Genomic DNA, 24326 nt, shown 5'->3' on the forward strand with positions numbered 1-24326 from the left:
ATTATTTACAATTTGATGACTAATTCATCGCCCTTTTTTATATGTTAAATTTTTCATAGAAGTTTAAAAATTATTTTATTTTCTTTAAACATGTATAACTAATTTATAATCTTTTATGCCTTACTAAGTCATAATATAATATTTTTTTCATATTTTATATTAATAACCATTTTTTATATATCGTCTACAATTCTCTAATTACGTCTATTTGTTCAATTTTTTATATGATATCGAATATTCATCGTAAATAGATGGTTTAAGATGCCAAAACAATTATTTACTTGTTGAATATAATACATCAAATATTACAAATACATTATTTAGTTAAATAAATAACCAAAAACCAAAAATCCAAATCACTTAAAAATCAATTAACCACTAATATGATGACAAATGAAAAAAAAAGGTTCGAAAAAATCAGAAAAAATATTTCTGCACAGAATCAGTTCTCTCCCTTTCTCCTACTTTATCTGTATCTTTTACCTTTTTAATCTTCAGATACCCTATTAGAGCTCATCATTAGAGCTGCTCTAATAATCACTCCGCCACTTAAATTCAATTTTCATTGGTAGAGATCATTTATGTTATTTGGATACCCTGCAAAAACCTTAGACCACCTTTTATGAAAAAGATCTTTATCGTGTGTCTCCTGAATATTGTGAGGTGTTAGTACTTACAACCCATGTAAAAGACATCGTTTTGTTTTCTTTTTCGGTGAAAGCATCCAACCAATCTTTGTATTTTCTTATATATATTTTCACAATAGAAAAGTCTATTAGAAAAGCTTAAATAATATTTATATATTCTCTTAAAATAAAATGCCTCTATTATAGAATCATATATCAGAACAAAATGCAAAATTAACATTTATTTATATTTTTCCATTAAAAAAAAAGGAAACTCTATTATATGTGCATATAAAACCATGTTAGTACTTTGATTTTCAACATTTTTTTTGTCGTCAACTATTACAGACTCATACGGACTCTGTAAACCAAACCGGGTGATCTGCATCCATGTGAACGACAAAAGACGGTTGCTTCCTAGCACTGCGTGCTAGTCTATTCGCCATTGTATTTTGCGTCCTTGGTACATAGATGATCTCTGATCTGGTGAAGCTCTCTTTTAGGGTCTTGACATCCTCCAAGTAATTTGCAAAAGCTGGCCATTCATCTGGTTCTGAAACCATCTTCACCAATTGAGAATAATCCGTTGCAAACGTAACCTGAAACTGATGTAAATTCCTCATACATTCCATTGCCCAAAGAAGCGCTTCCATCTCCGCATGAAGGGGAGAGATACTAGCCCTCACATTCCTTGCCCCCAACAATCCCTCAAATCCTTCTAAGGTGCTGAGCCAACCTTGTCCTGAAAAAATATCACCCTCTTTCCATGAACCATCTGTGAAACACCATCTTCCTGGAATTGACGGCAAGTTATCCAACATTATTATCTACAAGTTTGACTTTATTTTTGATCAACCTAAGTAATAATGATAAAAAAAATTGCATAAACTAACACATTCCTGATACCACTTTTCATGTTTACCTTAATCACATTTATCTTCATTTTAAAAAAAATAAATAGACACTTATAACCCTAGAGTTAACTGATCTAAACTTACGGTTTAGATTTAAGCGGTGGAGTTTTGGAACATATTGTTTAGGATTTTAATAAATATATAAATAAATATTAAACAAAATAAAAAAAATAGTTTCAAAATGAATTTTTGATTTTCAAAAATAAAATTTGATTTTTTTTATAAAATTATAAAATAGTTCGAATTTAAAAACATATAATTCGAAAACTATTAAAATTATGCTTTATCTTTTTATTATTTATTTAAATAATTATTTATATTTATATAGCTATAAAGCAAAAATAGAAATGTATTTTGCTTCTTTAATGAAGAGGATATTTGTGAAAATATTGTCGTACCAAAAAGAAGGTAAAAGTGATACCAGATTTTGATCCGCGCTTCAAAAGCACGGGGTTTTCTTTGGATTGTAAACAAAGTTTGTGAATTAGTATTTGGAATTGATGTACATTATTATGTTACAAAGTCATTATATCGAAGAATGGTATTTGCTTAAAATTATATAATTTATGAATTAGTTTATATTAAATTTTTTATGTGCACTCTTATATAAAGGCATGAACATGTTACCAGATCCGAAAAACCAAGTGCTACTGAGTTATACTGTGTAAAATTTAAATGTCTGCACGAGTGTTTTTCTAACTTTCACATCGTTTAATTTTTTTCAGAAATAATTGATAGTATATATTTTACCACATACCAATATTTCATAGATGTTTAATATAATTTTATAGTTTATATGCATCAATTTTATTAATTATTTTTAATTGTCATTTTTTTAGTTGTTTATATATATATCTATATGTCGATTTTGAAACAAATAAGTACTCTCTGCAATATGTTAGAATTTAAATTATATTAGATAAAATAGGTTAATTTCTTTACTAATTTTAATTATATATACGTATTCTTGGGTTTTATATTGATCCATTGTGTAAACCCACTTAATCATACAAGCAATATAAATGGGTAATTATGATATAATAATAGCAAACATGGGCCCTAATATTAAAAAAAAAAAATCGTTTTAAGCCCAACTTGATAAGCAAACAGATTTTGTTTTTTTTCCTGGAAAAAGGATGTGGTTAGAACTATAGCCAAGCCATGAGCAGAGTAAGTGATTCCATTCATAATTTGTTTCTTTTTTCATGTGAACATCATATGGGTTAATTGCAGAATAAATCATATGAATTATCTTTTCATAAATTATTGTACATCTGCTCTCGTTGATCTTTATACTAAAGTAAATAATAATATTGTTTACTTTGGTTTGCATGTTATTGGACATTCGGAGAGCCAAGTGCGTTCCACCTAGTCACAAATGGAGACAACAAAACTTTACAAATAAGAAATCACAAATGGTTAGTTCAACTTCAGAAAGATACCCATCGATCACCTTTGCAACCGCTGTCATTGTGTTATTGACTGCGGTGATCCGATTATATTCCCATCATCTACTGAAGAGCAGGGAGAGCCAACGTTCAACATGCGTAATCTAATCCGTACTAAGAAAATGATGGTTTGTTTTAATATGGTTAGGGCAGTGGTATTAAATCGTAATTATTTAGAAAAACTTAGGTTCAATTCAAATTTGTACTTCTATTTTAATAGTTTTTGATCTAGTAAGTAACTCTGAATATATTTAAAAGACCAGATCTTGATCCGCACAACCGTGCGAGTTTTTTTATTTATATATATATATATATGTATATATATTTATTTATTTATATATATTTATTTATTTATTTATATACTAAAATGTTTTAGTTTATATAACAAAATTTATCAATAATTTAACGTAATTTAGTGTTATATATTATGTAATTCTATAATAGCTATGTTTATGTGGCTTATATATTACTACTATAAATTTTGGAAACTTATAGTAATAATAAGTTAGTATTTTTGTAACAAAAATTATTTTGGAAAATTTATTATGTAACAATATTACTTTACATACTTTTTTATTTTAAATTTATATGAAAGCAAATTAAATTGAATCTATATAGTAGAAAATGTATTTTTTGAGATACTGTAAAGAATTTATTTTAAAGAAAAACTATAATACATTGTACTTCAAAATATATTAGTAGTAAATATCATATTTGAGAAATACACTAAGTTGGATAAAATATCTTCTTTTAATTTGAAATAGAAATGAATATTTCTAACAAAACCATTGTAAATTTTATTTTTGAAAATTAACCAGTTTAGATTGTTATTATCAGTGAATATATAATTATAATACTTTATATAATTTTACATTTTCATATATAAATTAAAAATAAAATAAATTTTAATTTCTAATTATAGTTTATTATAACTAAAATTAAAATTAATTACTTTTGGATATAAAATTTAAATTGATTCCAAAAATATTTTAAAAAGATTTTTTAGAACTTTCTTAAAAAATATTTATTGTTATTCAATTAAAAATATAAATATTATAATTAATTCATGTAAAATTTGATAAAATTTTAAAGAATGGTCCAAATGAAAAAATCACGCATTAAAAATTCATCACTACAGTATTTATATATTAAAAATATTATATATTTAACGATACATGTTTGTTAACACAACATCTATATAAATATTGATACATGTATAATGTATAACATAATTAATAATAATAACACTTATTATGAAAATACAATAGTGTTAGGATTTTAATATTTGATTTGATTTTATTATTTGCATGGTGAAATTCTAACATTATTTTATTTGCATAATAAATGTTAATTGTTATTATTATTAATTAGATCATATGCAGGTATTAACTTTAGAATAATTAAATGTTATTATTATTAAGTAGATTATAAATGGTTATATGCAACTATAATTATATATTGATGGAATAAACATATTTTCGAAATTATCCATTATTAATAATATTTTGATGGAATAAAAAGATAATTAAATATCTTGTTAGGATATTGTTATGAACATACAAAAAAAATAATGTAAGCAAATTTCTAGGGATGGTCCCTTTAAAATATCACACATGAAAGAAGTCATGACTTCTCTTTTAATAGTATAAGATATTAATAGTATAGATCTATCTGGTCTTTTAAATAAATAAAAAAACTCGCACGGTTGTGCGGATATTTTTGTTTAAAAAATCAACCAATCTTTGTATTTTCTTATATATATTTTCACAATAGAAAAGTCTATTAGAAAAGCTTAAATAATATTTATATATTCTCTTAAAATAAAATGCCTCTATTATAGAATCATATATCAGAACAAAATGCAAAATTAACATTTATTTATATTTTTCCATTAAAAAAAAGGAAACTCTATTATATGTGCATATAAAACCATGTTAGTACTTTGATTTTCAACATTTTTTTTTGTCGTCAACTATTACAGACTCATACGGACTCTATAAACCAAACCGGGTGATCTGCATCCATGTGAACGACAAAAGACGGTTGCTTCCTAGCACTGCGTGCTAGTCTATTCGCCATTGTATTTTGCGTCCTTGGTACATAGATGATCTCTGATCTGGTGAAGCTCTCTTTTAGGGTCTTGACATCCTCCAAGTAATTTGCAAAAGCTGGCCATTCATCTGGTTCTGAAACCATCTTCACCAATTGAGAATAATCCGTTACAAACGTAACCTGAAACTGATGTAAATTCCTCATACATTCCATTGCCCAAAGAAGCGCTTCCATCTCCGCATGAAGGGGAGAGATACTAGCCCTCACATTCCTTGCCCCCAACAATCCCTCAAATCCTTCTAAGGTGCTGAGCCAACCTTGTCCTGAAAAAATATCACCCTCTTTCCATGAACCATCTGTGAAACACCATCTTCCTGGAATTGACGGCAAGTTATCCAACATTATTATCTACAAGTTTGACTTTATTTTTGATCAACCTAAGTAATAATGATAAAAAAAATTGCATAAACTAACACATTCCTGATACCACTTTTCATGTTTACCTTAATCACATTTATCTTCATTTTAAAAAAAATAAATAGACACTTATAACCCTAGAGTTAACTGATCTAAACTTACGGTTTAGATTTAAGCGGTGGAGTTTTGGAACATATTGTTTAGGATTTTAATAAATATATAAATAAATATTAAACAAAATAAAAAAAATAGTTTCAAAATGAATTTTTGATTTTCAAAAATAAAATTTGATTTTTTTTATAAAATTATAAAATAGTTCGAATTTAAAAACATATAATTCGAAAACTATTAAAATTATGCTTTATCTTTTTATTATTTATTTAAATAATTATTTATATTTATATAGCTATAAAGCAAAAATAGAAATGTATTTTGCTTCTTTAATGAAGAGGATATTTGTGAAAATATTGTCGTACCAAAAAGAAGGTAAAAGTGAAATTTCTCCATCATGATAATGGATCGAATGCAACACAACATCTGATTCGCGGAAAATAATTCATATGTTAGTACTTTCATTTCATCCAATGCCCAACTCCTTAATTCCTCATATGAGATTTCAAAAGTAATGGTTTGAATAATGAAATTTAAAATTTTCAGATTGTTTGAAATAATAGAGATTATATTCAAATATACAAAATTGTTTTTAAAATTTTATAACTAGTATAGTAGTATATAATTGACATGCATTAATTTATTCATTACCAAGTACTGATTTTGAATTGGAAACATATATAGCTCAATAACATGTGTTAAACTATGTATGATTTACTTTAATACAAACTAGATTTTGATCCGCGTTTCGAAAGCGCGAGTTTTCTTCCGAGAATAACAATATTAGATATAAACTAAAGTTATGGTTTTTATTTACATTACTAAGTTACAAAGTTGTATTATATCAAAGAAGAAAATGATCTTTTATTTAAAATTATATTATTTATCAATTAGTTTATTTGAGATTCTTATGCACACTTTGATTTTACAACGTCATCTTTATATTTTGTGTATATTTTATAAGAGTTATATTTGTTGGGTTGGTGAGACCTAAGATTTACTTAAAATAGATATGTATGGTTATTAATAATTTTTATCAATGTTTTTGTACACGATCCAGACCTGTGGTCAAAACGGTAAATGCGGTGATCTATGTATAGTCCGGTTCGGATTTAGTTAAAACACGATAAGTAACGATCTAATAAAAAAAATTTAAAACTCAAAAAGCCCATCATTAATCTGCGATCCGATAATGGTTGATCCGATTAAAATATATATCAATCTGGTGATATTTTTTTAGAAAAAAATGATATACTTTTTAATAGTATATAAATTTGAATAATTATTTCATTTGTGATTTTTTAATCTATACTATTAAAAGAGAATCATTCTAAAAATTAAATAAATATTTTGTTTGACCAAAAATATACTAATCACAATTCTAATAGTTTCATATTCTATAAACATATATATATATATATATGTGTATATAAATTTAATGTTTTATGGGTGTATATAAGGTATAAGAGCTTATGACATGAGGTTAGAATTGTTAAAAATTGTTAAAAAATCATTCAATAATGAATAAATGGTGTGTGGCCTAATATAGTTATAGAAAATAACCAATCTATTCACAAGACAAAATATATCTCATAATTCTCTTACATTTTAAAAAAAAATTCTCACATTCATGTGTCTTTTTAAAGGCTTCTCACGTTCATGTGTCGCGTAATTATTGTGTTTATACCATACATTATAAACTCAAGTGAAGAAAAAAAAATAGAACAATTGGTCTATTCGTGGTTATATGATATAGTATATGATTATACATATCAATTAAGAAATTGATTTTCATGCCTTTGTGAATTTGAATTTAAATGCAAAATCCATTAAATTTCTCAACTACTTAGAACGTCCACGAGATATTTTAGGAGTGTATGTTAATTTCTATAATATTACTGTAGAAATTTAATGTTTACCAATTTCAAAGTACCATTATTCATTTTTACCATTATTAAAGGGATATTTTCAAAAATACATTCTTTATTAAGTGGCAAAAAACACTTATACACTTGTTTTCTATATATATATAATAAATAATTATTTAAATAAGTAAACAATAAAAACAAATATTAAAGTAAATAATAATAATAAAAATAATAATAAAATATTTTATGTTTTCGAATTAGACTTTTTCAAATTCGATTTTTTTATAAATTTCTGTTTTTTGAATTTTTTTTTCGAAAATTTTCTTTTTGAAAATAGGAAATTATGTTTGAAATTATTTTTAAAATTGTTTTATATTTTTAAGTATTTATTTATATATTTATTAGATTCCTAAATTTCACATCCCAAAATTTTTACCATACCCCTCAACTCTAAACCCTAAATCTAGATTATTTAATCCTAGTAATATAAATGTTTTTTACTCGTCATTAAAAGTGACTGTAAAAGTGGTTAGTGTAAACATGAAAAGTGATATTATGAATGTGGTATTTGTGGCTATTTCTCATTATTATTTCTATTTTAGGTTGGCTTATATTTTTGGTAAATATGAAATAAAACATGTTAAGTTATTAATGAATACGTCCAATAACCTTTTACATTATATTTTTAAAATGATTCTCTTTTAATAGTGTACTAGATTTTGATCCATCCTTCAAAGAGCGGGTATACTTTTTTTTAATTTTTCTTTAAAAAAATTAATTTTCATATTTGTGTTTTGAGTAATTATATTTGTGTTTTTATGTAATCAATAAAAATATATTTTATAAAATAATAGTAATTTAAAGGTTGACCTGTCGGCATACACTTGTTTCTTTGTAATTATATACACATATGTCCATTTTTTTGTAATCGTATTTGTCTATTTTAGATCTTAATCCGTGCTTCAAGTGTGGGTATAATGTTGTTTTCTAGTTTTTTTTGTTTTTTTATGTAAATATGTTACATTTTCTGCATTTTTTTCTTATATGTTATAAAAATTTAATTTATATGTTTGTGTATAATATTTTTTAAAAAAAAATTATTAGTAAGAGGTTTTGATGTATTGAATTTGTGATGTTATATAACTATACAATTGTGTCATAGTTATTTCATTCATTAATTTTGAACTTTGTTCCTAAATAGTGGTTAATTATTATTATTTTTTAAATAAGAAAGTATAGTTGCAATTTTGTTTAGCAATTAAATAGATAAAATTATATATTTTCATTAAATTTTCATGATTTGATTTCATATATAATTATTTATATAATATTATTATTAGATGTCCATTTAAAATTATACACTACTCAAAATTCATTCCACTTAAATTCATTGAGTGATGATTAAATAAAAAAAGCTTAAGATCAAACCACGTTTGATATAAACCCAAAAAAAAATATTTGTTAATATATATATATTTATATATATATAACTGTAGGTAATATATTTTTTTTCAAAAACAAAAATTATCTGTAATATATGTGTTTGTACTGAAAATTTAGGATGGAAGTTACAAAAGAAAAAAACTGACGTTACTATAGATCTAATGTATATTCCAGAAATTAGATTTTATATGGTCCATATTATTAGGTAACAAATCGAAAAACTGACGTTATATATTATTACCTATTCATATTTTTATTTAAAAAAATGGTGATTACATTTTATGGTGGTGGCCGCCAATTATTTAGCAAATAAAATGGTGGTTACATTTTATTTTCTTTGTAGTTATATTAAAAAAGAATGTATTATTTAAATTATAAATTGGACTCAATTATTATCAATTGTGCATGTTCCTAATTTAATAGTATTGATATATTAATACCAACTAAATTTAGTATTATATTTTTAACAAATTCAAATATATTTAATTGTATTTTAATATTCTAGTATTTTAATTTGAATATGTATATTAAAATGTAAAAATATTATTAGTTTAAATATTTTACTTTAATATTTTATTTTAATAATTTGAAGTAGTTTATAAAATTCATGAATATATGTTATTTTGTATATGTAATTATTTTGAAATTTAAAATTTATAAAATATTTAATAAATGGATTAATTAACTTTGTATTTATTAATTGGTCTACCAATTTAATTATGAATATGAACTATGTATATATAAATATTATATAATTTTTATTTCTTATTCTATAAATCAGAAATGGATTAATATTCATTTATAATAATAGTTAATATTTATTACGAAGTTTATTATTTAAAAGTAAATATCAAAAATAAATATATATTTACATTTAAAAATAAATTATTAAAATATTTTATTAAGTGTAATCTTATAAAAAATACTTAAGAATCTTTTAGATATTATAATATGTTAGATATGATATATATTTTAATATGGTTTCTAGCATCGTAAGAAAAGTTCTACCTGCCACATGAGTGTATTTTACATGTTTTAATATAATCTTCAAATGCCAAAAAAGAACAACTTTTTTTTTGGAAATATTAGAACGTCAATTTTTTTTTTAATTTATCCTTTTGACATTTTACAGAAATAGGTAAAAGATCCCCCTTATCTTAATTCCTTGGAGGTTTTTAAATCCTGTGCGACTCCACAGAACAATGAATACAAAAATAAAAGTAGAAGGGATCTTTAATTCAAAAAAAAAAGAAAAATCCTATAACGGTAGAGTAATAAGTAGATCCGAAACGAAAAATCAGTTTCGTCATCTTAACAAAACAAAAAAGAAAAGCAAAAAAAAAAATATCATTATTACTCACTCTTTCCCTCTGCTTCAAATTTGAAATCTCTCCTCTCTCTCGGCTCTCTCTAATCTCTTTCTCCTTTCTCTCTCGATCCTGTATCGTCTTGGGCAGCCAATGGCGGATTCAAGATGGAGCTTCCTTCCCAAATCCGTATCCGCACACTTGAACCCTAGATCCGACATCGAGAACGCACCTCCGAACATCCCTGAGCCGAGAACTAAATCAATTTCAAAATCACCGGCTCTCAGGAGTCAGATCGACCGGCGAGGCCAAGTGTCAGCGACTCGGGTGAGTGACGACGATCCTAACCCTCTCTCGTTTTGATTTTTGAATTTTCTGGGATTTAATCTTTTTTTTTTTTTTTTGTTGGAATATCAGCGAACGGCGTTGAAATCTCGCAGTGAAGTGGAGGAAGCTTCGAATCATCCACATGTGAAGGTTGTGGTGAGGATTAGACCTACGAAAGAGTATTGCTGGACTGTTAAAAAGCTTTCCGATGATTCTTATTCCGTTAGGGATCGCAAGTTTACTTTCGACTCTGTTCTCGACTCCATTCATAATCAGGTTCGTCTCTCTCTATCTCACACTAATAGCTGAGAAAGGAGTTTTTTTTTTTTTTTTTGCATTTTGAATCCTCCAATGAGTGAGCCTATAAGTTGTTTTGAACCTTTTTTTTTTACTTGTTGGTGCCAGGAGGATGTGTTTCAGCAAATAGGTGTTCCTTTGGTGAGGGATGCGTTATCAGGTTACAACACTAGTGTCCTATCATATGGACAGGTACTTAATGATTATGTTTTTCTATTTCTTTGAGCCACCAATTAAAAGCTAATAATCACCATGTGTTTGAATATATTCCCTTTTTCTGCCTTTGATTTGTGATCCTAAGAATGGAAGCGGGAAGACATACACAATGTGGGGTCCAGCAGGTTCAATGCTGGAAGATCCCTCTCCTAAAGGCGAGCAAGGACTCGCGCCTCGTATCTTTCAGATGTTGTTTTCTGAAATCGAGAGAGTATGTTATGCTTCTTAGAATTGATCGTAGATCTTTCATCAAAGACTAAGCTTCATGCTTTTACCATTATGCAGGAGAAGATGAACTCCGATGTCAACTATCAGTGCCGTTGTTCTTTTCTTGAGGTTTGCCTTTTCCAAACACATATGAATGATTCTTTTTTTTTTGAAGACTTTTGCCAAGTTAGGTTGCTTTGTCTTTTCTCTGCAGATATACAATGGACAAATCAGTGATTTGATCGATCAAACCCAAAGAAACCTTAAGGTTTAACTTCACTAACCTACACTTTTTGTTTTCATATGTTAATCTTTATTGAGTGTAAATTTGTATTTATTGTGTCATATGGCAGATAAAGGATGACGCAAAGAATGGTACTTATGTTGAAAACCTGACTGCGGAATATGTGGATAGCTACGAGGATGTTGCTCAAATACTGATGAAGGTAGCGTTCTAAGTTATGAACACTATGATATGAGAAATTTTACACTGCACATTCAGCTTTGTTGATTGAGTTTTCATTTCTTACCTGTTTCCAAGTCCATATCTCATGTTTTGGTGTGGTCTCTGCTCTGCTTTTCAGGGCCTGTCAAGCAGAAAAGTTGGAGCCACTAGCACAAGTTTTCAAAGTTCTAGATCACATGTCATACTTTCTTTCATTATCGAGTCCTGGAGCAAGGTATAGTTAGTTTGCAATTTTCTTGATTGTTCAAATCTGATGAATAATTGATCAAATACGATATGTGCACAGGGAGCTTCAACAAGGTGTTTCAATACCACCAGAACAAGCAGGATCAACCTTGTTGATCTTGCTGGAGTGGGAACAAATGTACGTGATGCTACTAAACACTGTGTAGAGGAAGAGAAATTCTTAAAGAAGTCCCTATCCGAGCTCGGGTATAACTTCATGAAAACTTTCATAGGTCTCAACTAAACATTAATAAATTAGTGATCTCCTAACATTGTCACTCTTACTATTGGTGCAGACATGTTGTGGATGCTCTTGCCAAAAAAGTCCACCCTGGGATATCTGACCGCAGTCTTCATAAAACCTCCTGCTTGACGCATTTATTGCAAGAATCGCTTGGTGGCAATTCAAAACTCACTATCCTGTGCAACATTTTTCCAATCGACAAGTATTTTCTTCACCTTATCATCACTTACTAGTTAAATATAAACATAGCTGCCTGGTGGTACCAAGTATTCAATCAATATAATGATCTGAAAATACAAATTTTAACTTAGTTGCGCATTTAAATGACAGAATGCCCACTATATGTTCTAATAGAGTTTTCTTGTGTAACGCAGAAACACAAAAAGAACAATGAGCACCCTTCGCTTTGGTGAACGAGCTAAATCTTTGGGAAACAAACCACTGATAAATGAGATCTCAGAAGAAGATGTGAATGATTTGAGTGACCAGATTCGTCTTCTAAAGGTTTAATCTCCTCTTCCACCAACCTTTTCCCTTTGTTTTTCCGTTGTTGAAGTTGGTTGTCATTCAAAGATTCATTGGCTTTGCAGGAAGAGCTTATAAGAGCGAAAGCTGATTGTCATTCTGTTGGGAGTAAAGATAATCATCATCTTGGAGCAAAGAGTGCACGTGAAAATTTGAATCAACTAAGAGTTAGTCTTAACCGGTCTCTAATGCTGCCAAAAATTGATATTGATGAGGAAGAGATAACGGTTGATGAGGATGATGTAAAGGAATTGCATCAGCAAATCAAGTCCTTCCGTGGTTCATTCAGTGAGAAACAAAAGAAGCTCCCTGTCTACAGAGAGTCAGTCAGCTCTTCCTTTGTTACAGCATTCGGTGAATCAGAGCTAATGGATGATGATGAGATTTTTTCAGAAGAAGTAGAAGCTGAAGAGAAAGATTTGGATGAATCTTTCAAAGAATGTGACGTCGACAGTGCTGCAGCAATCACCAAATCAACTGAGAAATCCAGGATAAAGGAATTTGCATCGGCAAACAACATGTCAATAAATCCTTGCCGTCAATCTTTAATCTTGCAAGAACCAATCCAGTCAGAGTCTCCTAAAATCAGAAACTCTTTAAGGAAGAGCATAGCTCTTTCTTCCTCATGTCTCAGGAATCAGAATAGCCTGGCGCAGAGCATAAAGTCCTCGTGTCTTGCGGAGAGCCAACATATCAGGGCATCTTTACGTGGAAGCAAGATATTCACAGGTTCTACAGAATCTCTAGCTGCAAGTCTGCGGAGAGGCTTGGATGTTATTGAAAATCCTGCATCAAACCGATGCTCGGTTTCCTTGTCTTCTGATAACTTGACCATGCAACATTCCAAGGAGATACTGCAGGATGATGATCAACTACCTCGTTCACCACTCTGTCCTTCCTGCAGACAGAAATCTGATACATTATTAAATGTTGTTGAGGGAGTAAGTATATCATGTGAAATAAAGTATGTATATGGATGTCAATTAAAATGAAGCTAACATTGTTGGACTCCTTGTGAATCAGGATGGACATCATCAAACGGAAGGGCTTACTGAGAAGCAGCAAGAGCTCGAAAATCTGTGCACAGAGCAAGCAGCCAAGATTGAGCAACTAACTCGCCTGGTAAACAAATTATCCGTGTCTTTATGTCTATTGAAAATTGGATCAGCACATATGGTTACTGTTATATCTTATTCAGGTGGAGCAACACAAACATCAAACTGTGAATGAAACAGAACAGCTTGTGGGAGCAAGTAACCGAGAACAGTTTTCTTCAGCAAACAAAAATCAGGTTTGTTGTTGTTCTTTACTATGTGAATTATCTATAGTGAATACATTTGAGCGATTGTAACCATATATTCCATTTTCATGGTTATGCAGCTTCTTAGCTCTAGTGATGTTGTTGAGTCCATAAAGACAAACTTTGATATTGGCGAGAAGGAGCCATTACTCAAAGAAATTGAAGATCTGAAAACCAAATTGCAGAAACCTGTGACCATGTCCACCAACGAACTGAGATCATCTTTGTTGGCCCGTTCGTTTCAACTGCGCAACAAGAATGCTGAAAAAGATATCGAGGAAGAACGACTTAAGTGCACAGAAATGGAGAGCGAGTGGATATCATTGACAGACGAACTCAGAATTGAGATTGAAACACAACGCTCACGCGCAGATAAAGCTGAAGGACAGCTTAAACAAGAGAAACTATCTACTGAGGAGTTAGAGGATGCACTTCGAAGAGCTGTTCTTGGTCATGCCAGGTTTGTTGAGCATTACACAGAGCTACAAGAGAAGTACAACGACTTAGGATCAAGGTATAAAGCAACGGGAGAATGGATAACAGAGTTGAAGAAGGCAGTAGCAAAGGCTGGGAAAAAAGGTTGCGGTTCCCGTTTCGCTAAATCACTTGCAACTGAGCTCTCTGCACTCCGAGTAGAAAGAGAGAGAGAAAGGGATTTTTTGAAAAAGGAGAACGTGAGCCTTAAGATTCAACTGAGGGATACTGCTGAAGCTGTTCATACTGCTGGAGAAGTTCTTGTTAGGCTCAGAGAAGCCGAACAATCAGCATCAGCTGCTGAGGTAAAGAAACAAGATGTTCATGTTTGAATCGAGGAACCATTTGTGTGTTAGTGTGACACTGTTTTTGGTTGCAGGAGAAGTTTAATGAGGTGGAAGAAGAAAACGAGAAGCTAAAGAAGAAAATGGAAAAGCTGAAGAGGAGACACAAGTTAGAAATGGCAACACTCAAACAGAGTCTAAAGCAAAACACACTGCCAGAATCTGCATTGCAGCCACTGCATCAGAGGAACTTGGAGATTGAAGAAGAAGGTATGTAGAAGAAACATACCAAAGTGCATAACTTGAAGACCTTTCTCGGATCTGATTGGTATACACATGAACTTCCTGTTTATTTTTCCACTTGCTGCTAATAAAAAAAAGAAGCTAATGTCTTATTCCACAAGGCATTTTGATTATTAGTATTTTGGTTTCCCATTGGAGTTTATTTATTATTGGCTGCTTTTGATTTGAATATTGTGTTTGTGGCGTGCAAACTGGTCTTCTTTGTATAACTTTCAATTGGTAATTTATTTTATTTATTTTCTCCATTTTAAATTTGTTATCTTTCTTCCAAATTCAAAGGTTTCATACGTACAAGACATATTTGGTCATCTTGTAATACAAAAAAAAATATATACTGATGTTTCTTTTTCTTCTTGTTTCCCAATAAATTGTCTATAGTATTCTTGATCATAGTTCTCTACTATAGTTCATGTGTACTTTCACGTTTTTTTGCTTGTGGAAACTGAACTCAAAAGTTGGTAAAGGATATTGGAAAAAATATCTCAAGGCATTGAATGGTAAAGAAGCTTTGTCTTGAAGATCTTCTTGGTTATTAACCATTCAAGAGTTTGTCGAGTTTCGTTATTCTAGGTTTAGCGTTGTCCATTGATGCACCAGGCTGGTGGACATATGGCGAAGGTAATCCTATAAGTTCACTAAGAAGTTGATGTATTTACAAGACGGAGTTGATGTATTTCAAATCGTGTTTTTGGCTTTTGTAAGCATTTAGATTTGAATTAAACATGTTAGAGGAAAATTGGAATCAGATAACCATAGGAGCTTTAAGACCTTCCAAAGTTCTGAAGTTCTCTCTAATTTTTTACAAAAGCGTTTTTTTTTTCTGATTTCGTGGATTCTATCTGTCAGCAGTATTATTTATCATGGACGCACCAATGCGTCAAGTCAGAAGGTATATATGTGTGGGATCATCGAAGGAGTGCTCATGGTGATGTTGTAAGGAAACCTAAATAGTGCTTTGCAGTAAAAGCAACAACACAAACCGAGTGGACTCAGTGCTTAACGTCGGCGAGATAAAGCCCACGAGTAACAAAGACGTAATCAAGCCCAGTACAAATGTTTTGCCATCATCAGTTTGGTCTTCACTCTCCAACGTCCATTGGCAAACCCATTTATGAGTCTATGAAGATATGTGGTTTGTTGAATGGTCTTGGGCGAGAGTATGATCCTATCTCTACAGTAATACAGAGCTCGATGTCTCGTGTTCCAACACCAATATCTTTCACTGAGGTCGTGTATGAGATACAAGGCTTCGATGCTCGACTACAAGCTCATGAAGCTTCTGTGGTGGTTCAAAATATAGCATTCCAAACAGCTACTGCGAACCCTCAGCAAAACTACCAACCTGCGCAGTATAACAACCGCGGAAGAGGCTCTTATAGCAACCAGTTTGGCTCAAACAGAGGTCGTGGTGGTTACTCATCACGTGGTCGTGGTTTTCACCAACAAACGATGACTTCTGGTGGAAGTAACGCTCGTCCTACATGTCAGATTTGCAGTAGAGTGGGTCACACGGCTTTGAAGTGTTGGAATCGTTTTGACAACAACTATCAAAGCACAGATGCCCGACAAGTCTTTGCTGCGTTACAGACGGCTGATGCTGCAGGAAATGAGTGGTTTCCAGACTCTGGTGCAACAAGCCACATCACTTCCGACATGGCAAATCTCCATCAGTCTGTTCCCTACCACGGCTTGGAGTCAATCATGGTTGCAGATGGTAACTATCTTCCCATAGCTCACGTTGGCTCCACTAACCTCTCTGTCAGCACAGGTAGTATTCCTCTTAATGATATACTGGTTTGTCCCTCAGTAAAGAAGCCACTATTATCTGTATCTAAGTTGTGTGAGGATTATCCTTGTGGTGTGTTCTTTGATGCACAAAAGGTCTACATTCTGGATCTCAAAACAATGAAGGTGCTGACAAAGGGTCCAAGGCGTGAAGGTCTCTATGTGTTGGAGAATCAGGATTTCAAGGCTTTCTACTCTACAAGACAACAGGCGGCTGATGAGTTGGTGTGGCATCACCGGTTGGGTCATGCTAATCCTATGGTTCTTCAACAACTGCAACGTAATTTCTCTATTTCGCTGAATAAAAGCTCAAATAAGCTTGTGTGTGAGCCGTGTCAAATGGGCAAGAGTCTTAGTCTTCCTTTCTCAGTTTCAGAGTCAGTCACCATAGAACCACAAGCCAAGATTCATTGTGATCTTTGGGGGCCATCTCCTATAGAGTCTGTACAAGGTTTCAGATACTATGTGGTGTTTATAGATGATTTTTCAAGATTCAGCTGGTTCTATCCGTTAAAATTAAAGTCTGACTTCTATGAAATATTTGTGATGTTTCAAAACCTTGTGAAAAATCAGTTCAACAAAAATATAAAAGTGTTTCAGAGTGATGGAGGTGGTGAATTCTTGAGTAACAAGTTCAAAATTCACTTACAAAGATCCGGTATCAAGCATCAGATGTCATGTCCACACACTCCTGCTCAGAATGGTGTTGCGGAGAGAAAGCATAGGCATTTAACTGAGCTAAGTCTGTCAATGATGTTTTAAAGTCAAGTTCCTTTGAAGTATTGGGTTGAGGCATTCTTAACTGCTAATCACATTGTCAACCTGCTACCCTCTGCTTCTCTGAAGACGCTGACACCTTTCGAAGTTCTTAACAACAAGAAACCAGACTACAGTTACCTAAGAGTGTTTGGCAGCGCCTGCTACCCATGTCTTCGACCCTATGCTGCACACAAGTTTGAACCACGGTCTCTTCAGTGTGTCTTCTTGGGCTATAATGCGGCTTACAAGGGCTACAGGTGTCTATACCCACCTACAGGGAGAGTTTACATCAGTAGAAATGTCATCTTTGATGAGTGCATGTACCCGTTTATTAAGGCGTTTAAACATCTGTTTCTTCAGTATCCTACTGCTCTCCTTCAAGCTTGGCAATCAGCAACAAAACCACCTCCTCCTATCAACCAAGAGGTTCAGCGACCAGTCAGACTTCCTGTTCCTCCAGTGTTTCACCCTCCCGTAGCTGTAGTTCAATCACAAAACCCTCCTGCTCCTGAAGTTCAGAACAATGAAGCTCATATAGACTATGAGCAAGGCAACAACGAGCTTCAAGATGTGCTTCCTCCGGTTCAGGAACCTGTCAACACACATCCAATGGCGACAAGAGCGAAAGCAGGCATATCAAAGCCAAATCCAAGATATGTTTTGCTGACTGATAAGGTAACTAATGCTGCTCCACGCTCAGTAACTGCTGCATTAAAAGATCCGCGCTGGACAAACGCCATGACTGATGAAATGGATACTCAATATGAGAACAAGACGTTTCATCTGGTTCCTTATGATTCAATTATGCTTGTTCTTGGAAGCGGTTGGGTATATCGCCACAAGCTCAATGCTGATGGTACTGAAGATAAATGTAAAGTGAGACTGGTGGTCAAAGGAAACAATCAAGAAGAGGGAGTTGATTATCTTGAAACGTTCAGTCCAGTGGTTAGGACTTCAACTATACGAATGGTTCTTGGTGTTGCTGTTGCAAAAGGCTGGTCAGTCACTCAACTGGATGTCAAGGCAACATTTCTACATGGAGATTTAACAGAAGACATCTATATGTCTCAGCCACCCGGTTTTGTGAGCAAAGAACATCCAGAGTTCGTATGCAAGTTGGACAAAGCTATCTATGGGCTTAAACAAGTGCCAAGAGCTTGGTATGATAAGTTTAGTTCTTTTTTGCTGGAGTATGGTTTCACTTGCAGTAAAGCAGATCCTTCTATGTTCACCTACTACCACAACGGCAACACAATGGTGCTGCTCCTGTACGTAGATGACATTGTGTCAACCGGGAGTGATCCAGCGCTCTTCAGACAGTTGATTGATGCATTGAGTACTCAGTTCTCAATGAAAGATCTCGGGAGTTTACACTATTTCTTGGGGATACAAGTTGAGAAAAATTCAGAAGGCATGTTTCTTTGTCAAAGAAAATACACTGAAGAAATTTTAGAGCTTGCGGGAATGGAGTCTTGCAACCCAATGCCCATGCCTCTGCCTCTACAAATGTTTCCATCCTCTGCAAGACAGTCTGAGCTATTCCCGGAACCTAGCTACTTCCGAAGTCTTGCTGGAAAATTGCAATATCTGACTCTAACAAGACCAATTATTAAATTTGCGGTGAACTTTGTGTGCAAAAGAATGCACGCACCAACTCAGTCGGACTTCTGTTTGCTAAAGAGGATCTTACGCTACTTGAGAGGTACATCAACACTCGGCTTGCACCTCAAGAAAGACAGTTCTCTGGCTGTTCTAGCACTCTTCGACAGTGATTGGGCTGGATGCCATGATACTAGGAGATCAACTACCGGATTATGCACTTATCTTGGTCATAATCTCGTATCATGGAGTGCAAAGAGACAAACAACTGTCTCTAGATCTTCTACCGAAGCAGAATACAGAGCTATGGCGGAGACAGCGGCTGAGCTCACTTGGATCGCTTTTATTCTTCGTGATCTTAACATTGCGCAAGACGGTCCGGCCATACTGTGTTGCGACAACTCGTCAGCAATTCATCTCACAACAAACCCGGCCTTCCATGCTCGATCAAAACACTTTGAAACAGACTAGCACTACATAAGAGAAAGAGTGGCGCTTCGTTACATCGAAACACGTCACATTCCTGCAGCTTAGCAAATAGCTGACATCTTTACAAAGTCCTTGCCGTACAAGCCATTTCAAGTTCTTCGAGGCAAATTTGGAATTGGTTGTCCACCTGCCTCAAGTTTGAGGGGGGGGGGGGGGGGGGGGGGGGGGGTAAAAGCAACAACACAAATCGAGTGGCCTCAGTGCTTAACGTCAACGAGATGAAGCCCACGAGTAACAAAGACATAATCAAGCCCAGTACAAATGTTTTGCCATCATCAGTTTTGTCGTCACTCTCCAACGTTCAAAACGTATGCGCAGTACAAGTCATGCAAAGGGAAGGAACGAGGAAGGCACCTTTACAGCTGCATAACCGTTTTGATGCCATTCAACCTAGGGAAAAACGAGACAGCTGTCGTGTGTGTATTGTGTGATGAAGACTCTATATATTGACAGGCCCTTCTTTTGTAAAGGTCATCCGAAAAGAGTCATAATAAGAAGTGTATTATTCAGCTAAATCTGTTGTGTTTTTGTATTCTTTTCATGCAGTACTGGCCTTGAAGAGAAGCTTTTTTTATAATATTTAAAATTCCGTCCAATAAAATTACAAAAAATTTGTGGCTTAGTTGGTTAATGACTAACAAAATATTTAGAAAGATAAGTCTTTTACACCAGTTTTTAAATTTTTTGGACTTCGGACCCAAAATATTTCATGGCCGGTTTTGACTCATGTGGCCTAATCTGCTGTGGCCTGGTGCTTTGCACTAGCCCAAAACTATAATACCCCAACAACACAAGAAAAAAATAGAAAACCTTCTAAATATGAAAAAAAAAAGTGAAAAACTCTCAAAGAAATATAGAAACTTAGACTAAGACTCTTTTTTTCTTTAAAAACCTTTATATTTTATTTATTCAACTTCTCGTGCATTTTACAAGCAGAAGAGGAGATGATAGATTTGTAACATCCAGAGTTATGATATACGGAAAGGCTTAATAGAATTGATTTGGCTACTATGTCACCAAAGTGTGCTTACCTTTTCTTGCACACATCCGTTTAGAGCTCCAGAGTTAAGCGCGCTTGAACCGGAGTAGTGGAAGGATGGGTGTCCTATCAGGAAGTAATTCGCGATAACGTACAAGTGAGGCCAAAGCACGAGAAAAGATCATGTGGTGATTTCAGGGTCAGTAAACAATAATTTCGAGCCTTGAAAAATCTACTCACCGACTTTGAACGGGTTGGGGCCCACGGGTCCTGAGAGAGCGGGCGTGGGTGGCCCATTAGTCGTGGGTAGTCGGGGCGTTACAAGTGGTATCAGAGCTGATTAGCCATCTCGGTTCTGACCCGAGAGGCATCTTGAGACCTGTCGTGGGGCGCAACGAGGACGTTGCATTCTGTTAGAGGGGGTAAATTGTAACATCCCGAGTTATGATATATGGAAAGGCTTAAGAGAATTGATTTGGCTACCTATGTCACCAAAGTGCGCTTACCTTTTTCGGCACACATCCGTTTAGAACTCCAAAGGTAAACGTGCTTGAGCTGGAGTAGTAGAAGGATGGATGACATATGAGGAAGTGATTCGCGATAACGTGCAAGTAAGGCTAAAGCACGGGAAAATAGTGGTTGCAGAATCAGTAAACAATGATTTCGAGCCTTGAACAAGCTACTCACCGACCGTTGGAATGAGATGAGACCGAGAGATCAGACGTAGATGGCCCATTAGCTGTGAGCGTTCCGGACGTTACAAGATTATTACGAGAATTGTGCAATTTTTATCTTCATTTCTCATACTTTTTTATTATCTTTTATGAGAGACTATAACGAGAGATGATCAAAACGGATGCTCTCACTCAGTTTTTATCACAAGTCAAAACATTTAGTTAATGAGATGTGGATTAGTATTTTTGGTCTTAATAATTTCTGGATGGTATGTTTTGGAAGAAAACAGTGTTTTCATATATTTACGTTAATTAAGTAGCACATGCAAACGTAAACATTTGTTAAATTTTCATAATACGTTAAGATAGCACATGCAGACGTAAATCGTTAGAGTTAGCCATCTAAAATGCGATCTATGAGTACTTCTCAATGTTAATCAACGTGCCTCAAAGCTAGCTGTAATAAATGAATTCATATTGCAACTTACAACGAGAGATGAGCTGTTCTGCGTTGTGTTTTATACTAATTGAATTACTTCAGCAAATTACATTACTGTAAACCCCTCCACTATAAATATGTGATCACCATTCGATCTAAACAGTAACAAAACCAAATCCAAAGATGGGAACTCAAGAAGCTCTTGTTTACACTCTCATCTGCTTCCTTCTCTCTCTGCTACTCTTGTTTTGGAGATTCCTGTGGCTCTCTTACATTGCTGTTACATCTACGACACAGCTAACCAGCCATCATAATCCCTCGACCAGCCATTCTCTGACCGCTGAAAGCGACGAATCTGAATTTATGGCCTATATGCTCCGTAAGTCTAAGTCCGTCAACAAGGCACTAGACGAGGCCGTTCCACTTTGCGAGCCAGTACTTAAGATCCGTGAGGCCATGAGGTATACGCTTCTCTCCAACGGCAAACGCGTAAGACCAATGCTTTGTTTGGCTGCATGCGAGCTCGTTGGCGGCCATGAGTCAACTGCAATGTCTTTTGCGTGTGCAGTTGAGATGATCCACGCGTCGTCTATCATCTTAGACGACCTCCCTTGCATGGACGACGACAGCCTCCGCCGCGGAAAACCCACCAACCATAAAGTATTTGGCGAGGATAGCGCCGTTTTGGCCTCTGTTGCGCTCGTAGGTTTGGCCGTCAAACAAACCTCTTCATCCACGGATGTTCCTCCAGAGAGAGTTCTCCGGGCGGTTCAGGTGATGATGCGAGCGGTGGGAACAGAAGGACTCGTTGCGGGACAAGCGGAGGATCTTGCCGGCGAAGGGATGAGCTTCGAGGAAAATGAAGCGGCGCTGGAACATCTTGAGTTTATACATATTCATAAAACGGCGTCGCTGCTTGAAGCTGCTGCGGTGGTGGGAGCCATAATGGGAGGTGGCTCTGATGAGGAGATTGAAAGGCTTGGGAAATACGCGAGGTGCATTGGGCTGATGTTCAAGTGGTGGATGATGTGCTCGACGTGACTAAGTCGTCAGAGGAGCTGGGTAAAACCGCTGGTAAAGATGTGATGGCTGGGAAGCTGACGTATCCGAAAGTGATGGGAGTGGAGAAGTCGAGAGAGTATGCAGAGAGGTTGAACAGAGAAGCGAGAGAGCATCTTCGTGGGTTTGATTCAGACAAGGCAGCTCCTCTGTTGTTTCTGGCTGATTACATTGTCAACAGACAAAACTGATGTGGCAAATTACTACTGTCTAGAAAGTCTTGATGACTCAAAAAAAAACTACTAATGTCTGTGTATATAGGTCTGATTTAACCTAATGGTCCAATGTCTTTCACTTGTCCATGTGTTCATTCAATTTCGTTTCTATACACCCTTCTTTCTTTTTATATTGAATATAATCTTCTTTTGTTTCTCGATGTTCAAAGCAGGATAAGATTTTTGTTTTCCAACAATTTGTACTATTCATTTGACTTTCTAGACTACATAAAAACTAGAAACAACGAGAGGAAACGTTAGAGCATCATTAACCCGAAGACCCACTTTGGGTTTCTTAATGATTTTTAAGTATTAAATGTTACTTAAGAGACTTAGTTAAGAGACACCATTATTTTTGTGTTTCAATGGGGAGTCTCTTATTTAGAGGTTCTTAAAAACATTTTATTAAACATTGTTTTATTAAAAATAAAATTTATTTATTAAATAAAACATAGTAAAAAATAAACATTGTTTTATTAAAAAAAAATTATTAAACATTGTTTTATTAAAAATAAATTTATTTATTAAATCAAACATAGTAACATTTTAAACATAAATTTTTAATGAATGTTGAGTTAGGCGATGAAAAATCCAATACTACATTGCTCAGAGCACCAAGAACTGCAACCTGGTCAATGATATATACATTCAAATCGGTTCTGCCATTTGCATTTAAAGATAATTTAATTTAGAGCGGTACCTGGACAGAGGAAGATGGATCATGCAATAACTGAACCAAAGGAAGCATAACGTGAGCGTTTCTAAAGCAAATGCACGCTGCAGTTCTAACATCAGCGTTATTGTGTGTAAGCGCATTAACCAGCAGATCCAACACCTAGTAGAAGGTAACAAACACAAAACAGATTCATTACAGTATAAGAAAACTGATTAACCAATTAAAAAATGGCAATGTGTAAAACGAACCTCCAATGACAGGAAGCCTGCAATCCCCAAGCTTCGAACACAACTCAGCTAGAGACAAAAACAAACCCTGAAGACGTTTAGGATTGACTTCCCTACCTGTCTTCAAGATGTCAACAATGTTCTTGATTGCATTTGCCTCCTAAGCTAACTTCTGTAAATCCTCTTCTGTAAGATTCACTGCAACTAGGGGAAAAGGTTGTTTTTTTTGTTTTTCTTAGCAGTTTTATATTCTCAACAACCTACATTGCGCTCTACCATGAAACAACACCTATCTACTCCATGTTTGTCAAAAAAATATGAATATTAAGAAAGTTTTTTTGGTCTCATCAAGATGTGTTTGTCATTAACCA

At 33.6% G+C, this 24326-nt stretch overlaps 1 protein-coding gene and 1 pseudogene across 1 annotated transcript; both read left to right on the forward strand.

The window, feature by feature from the left end:
- The first annotated feature begins 10103 nt into the window (after positions 1 to 10103).
- Positions 10104 to 15299, forward strand: LOC106389325 (kinesin-like protein KIN-12F). The gene is made up of 16 exons (XM_013829539.3): positions 10104 to 10513; positions 10604 to 10789; positions 10919 to 11002; positions 11112 to 11237; positions 11312 to 11362; positions 11448 to 11501; positions 11587 to 11679; positions 11818 to 11913; positions 11986 to 12131; positions 12221 to 12370; positions 12543 to 12672; positions 12759 to 13634; positions 13717 to 13815; positions 13892 to 13984; positions 14074 to 14772; positions 14847 to 15299. Exons 1-16 carry the CDS (start codon positions 10340 to 10342, stop codon positions 15027 to 15029), a joined length of 3240 nt encoding a protein of 1079 aa, XP_013684993.2. The 5' UTR covers positions 10104 to 10339; the 3' UTR covers positions 15030 to 15299.
- Positions 15300 to 21485: 6186 nt separating this feature from the next.
- LOC106389323 lies at positions 21486 to 23706 on the forward strand (annotated as a pseudogene).
- Positions 23707 to 24326: the final 620 nt, after the last annotated feature.

The sequence above is a fragment of the Brassica napus genome, chromosome C3 (assembly GCF_020379485.1).
Source record: "Brassica napus cultivar Da-Ae chromosome C3, Da-Ae, whole genome shotgun sequence".
NCBI classification, from domain to species: domain Eukaryota; kingdom Viridiplantae; phylum Streptophyta; class Magnoliopsida; order Brassicales; family Brassicaceae; genus Brassica; species Brassica napus.

Excerpts from the sequence above, each read along its gene's own strand:
- LOC106389325 (XM_013829539.3), top strand. The coding sequence starts at position 10,340 with ATGGCGGATTCAAGATGGAGCTTCCTTCCCAAATCCGTATCCGCACAC. Across the intron at positions 10,514-10,603 it reads GCCAAGTGTCAGCGACTCGG|CGAACGGCGTTGAAATCTCG; the intron begins GTGAGTGACGAC and ends TTGGAATATCAG. Across the intron at positions 10,790-10,918 it reads TCGACTCCATTCATAATCAG|GAGGATGTGTTTCAGCAAAT; the intron begins GTTCGTCTCTCT and ends TGTTGGTGCCAG.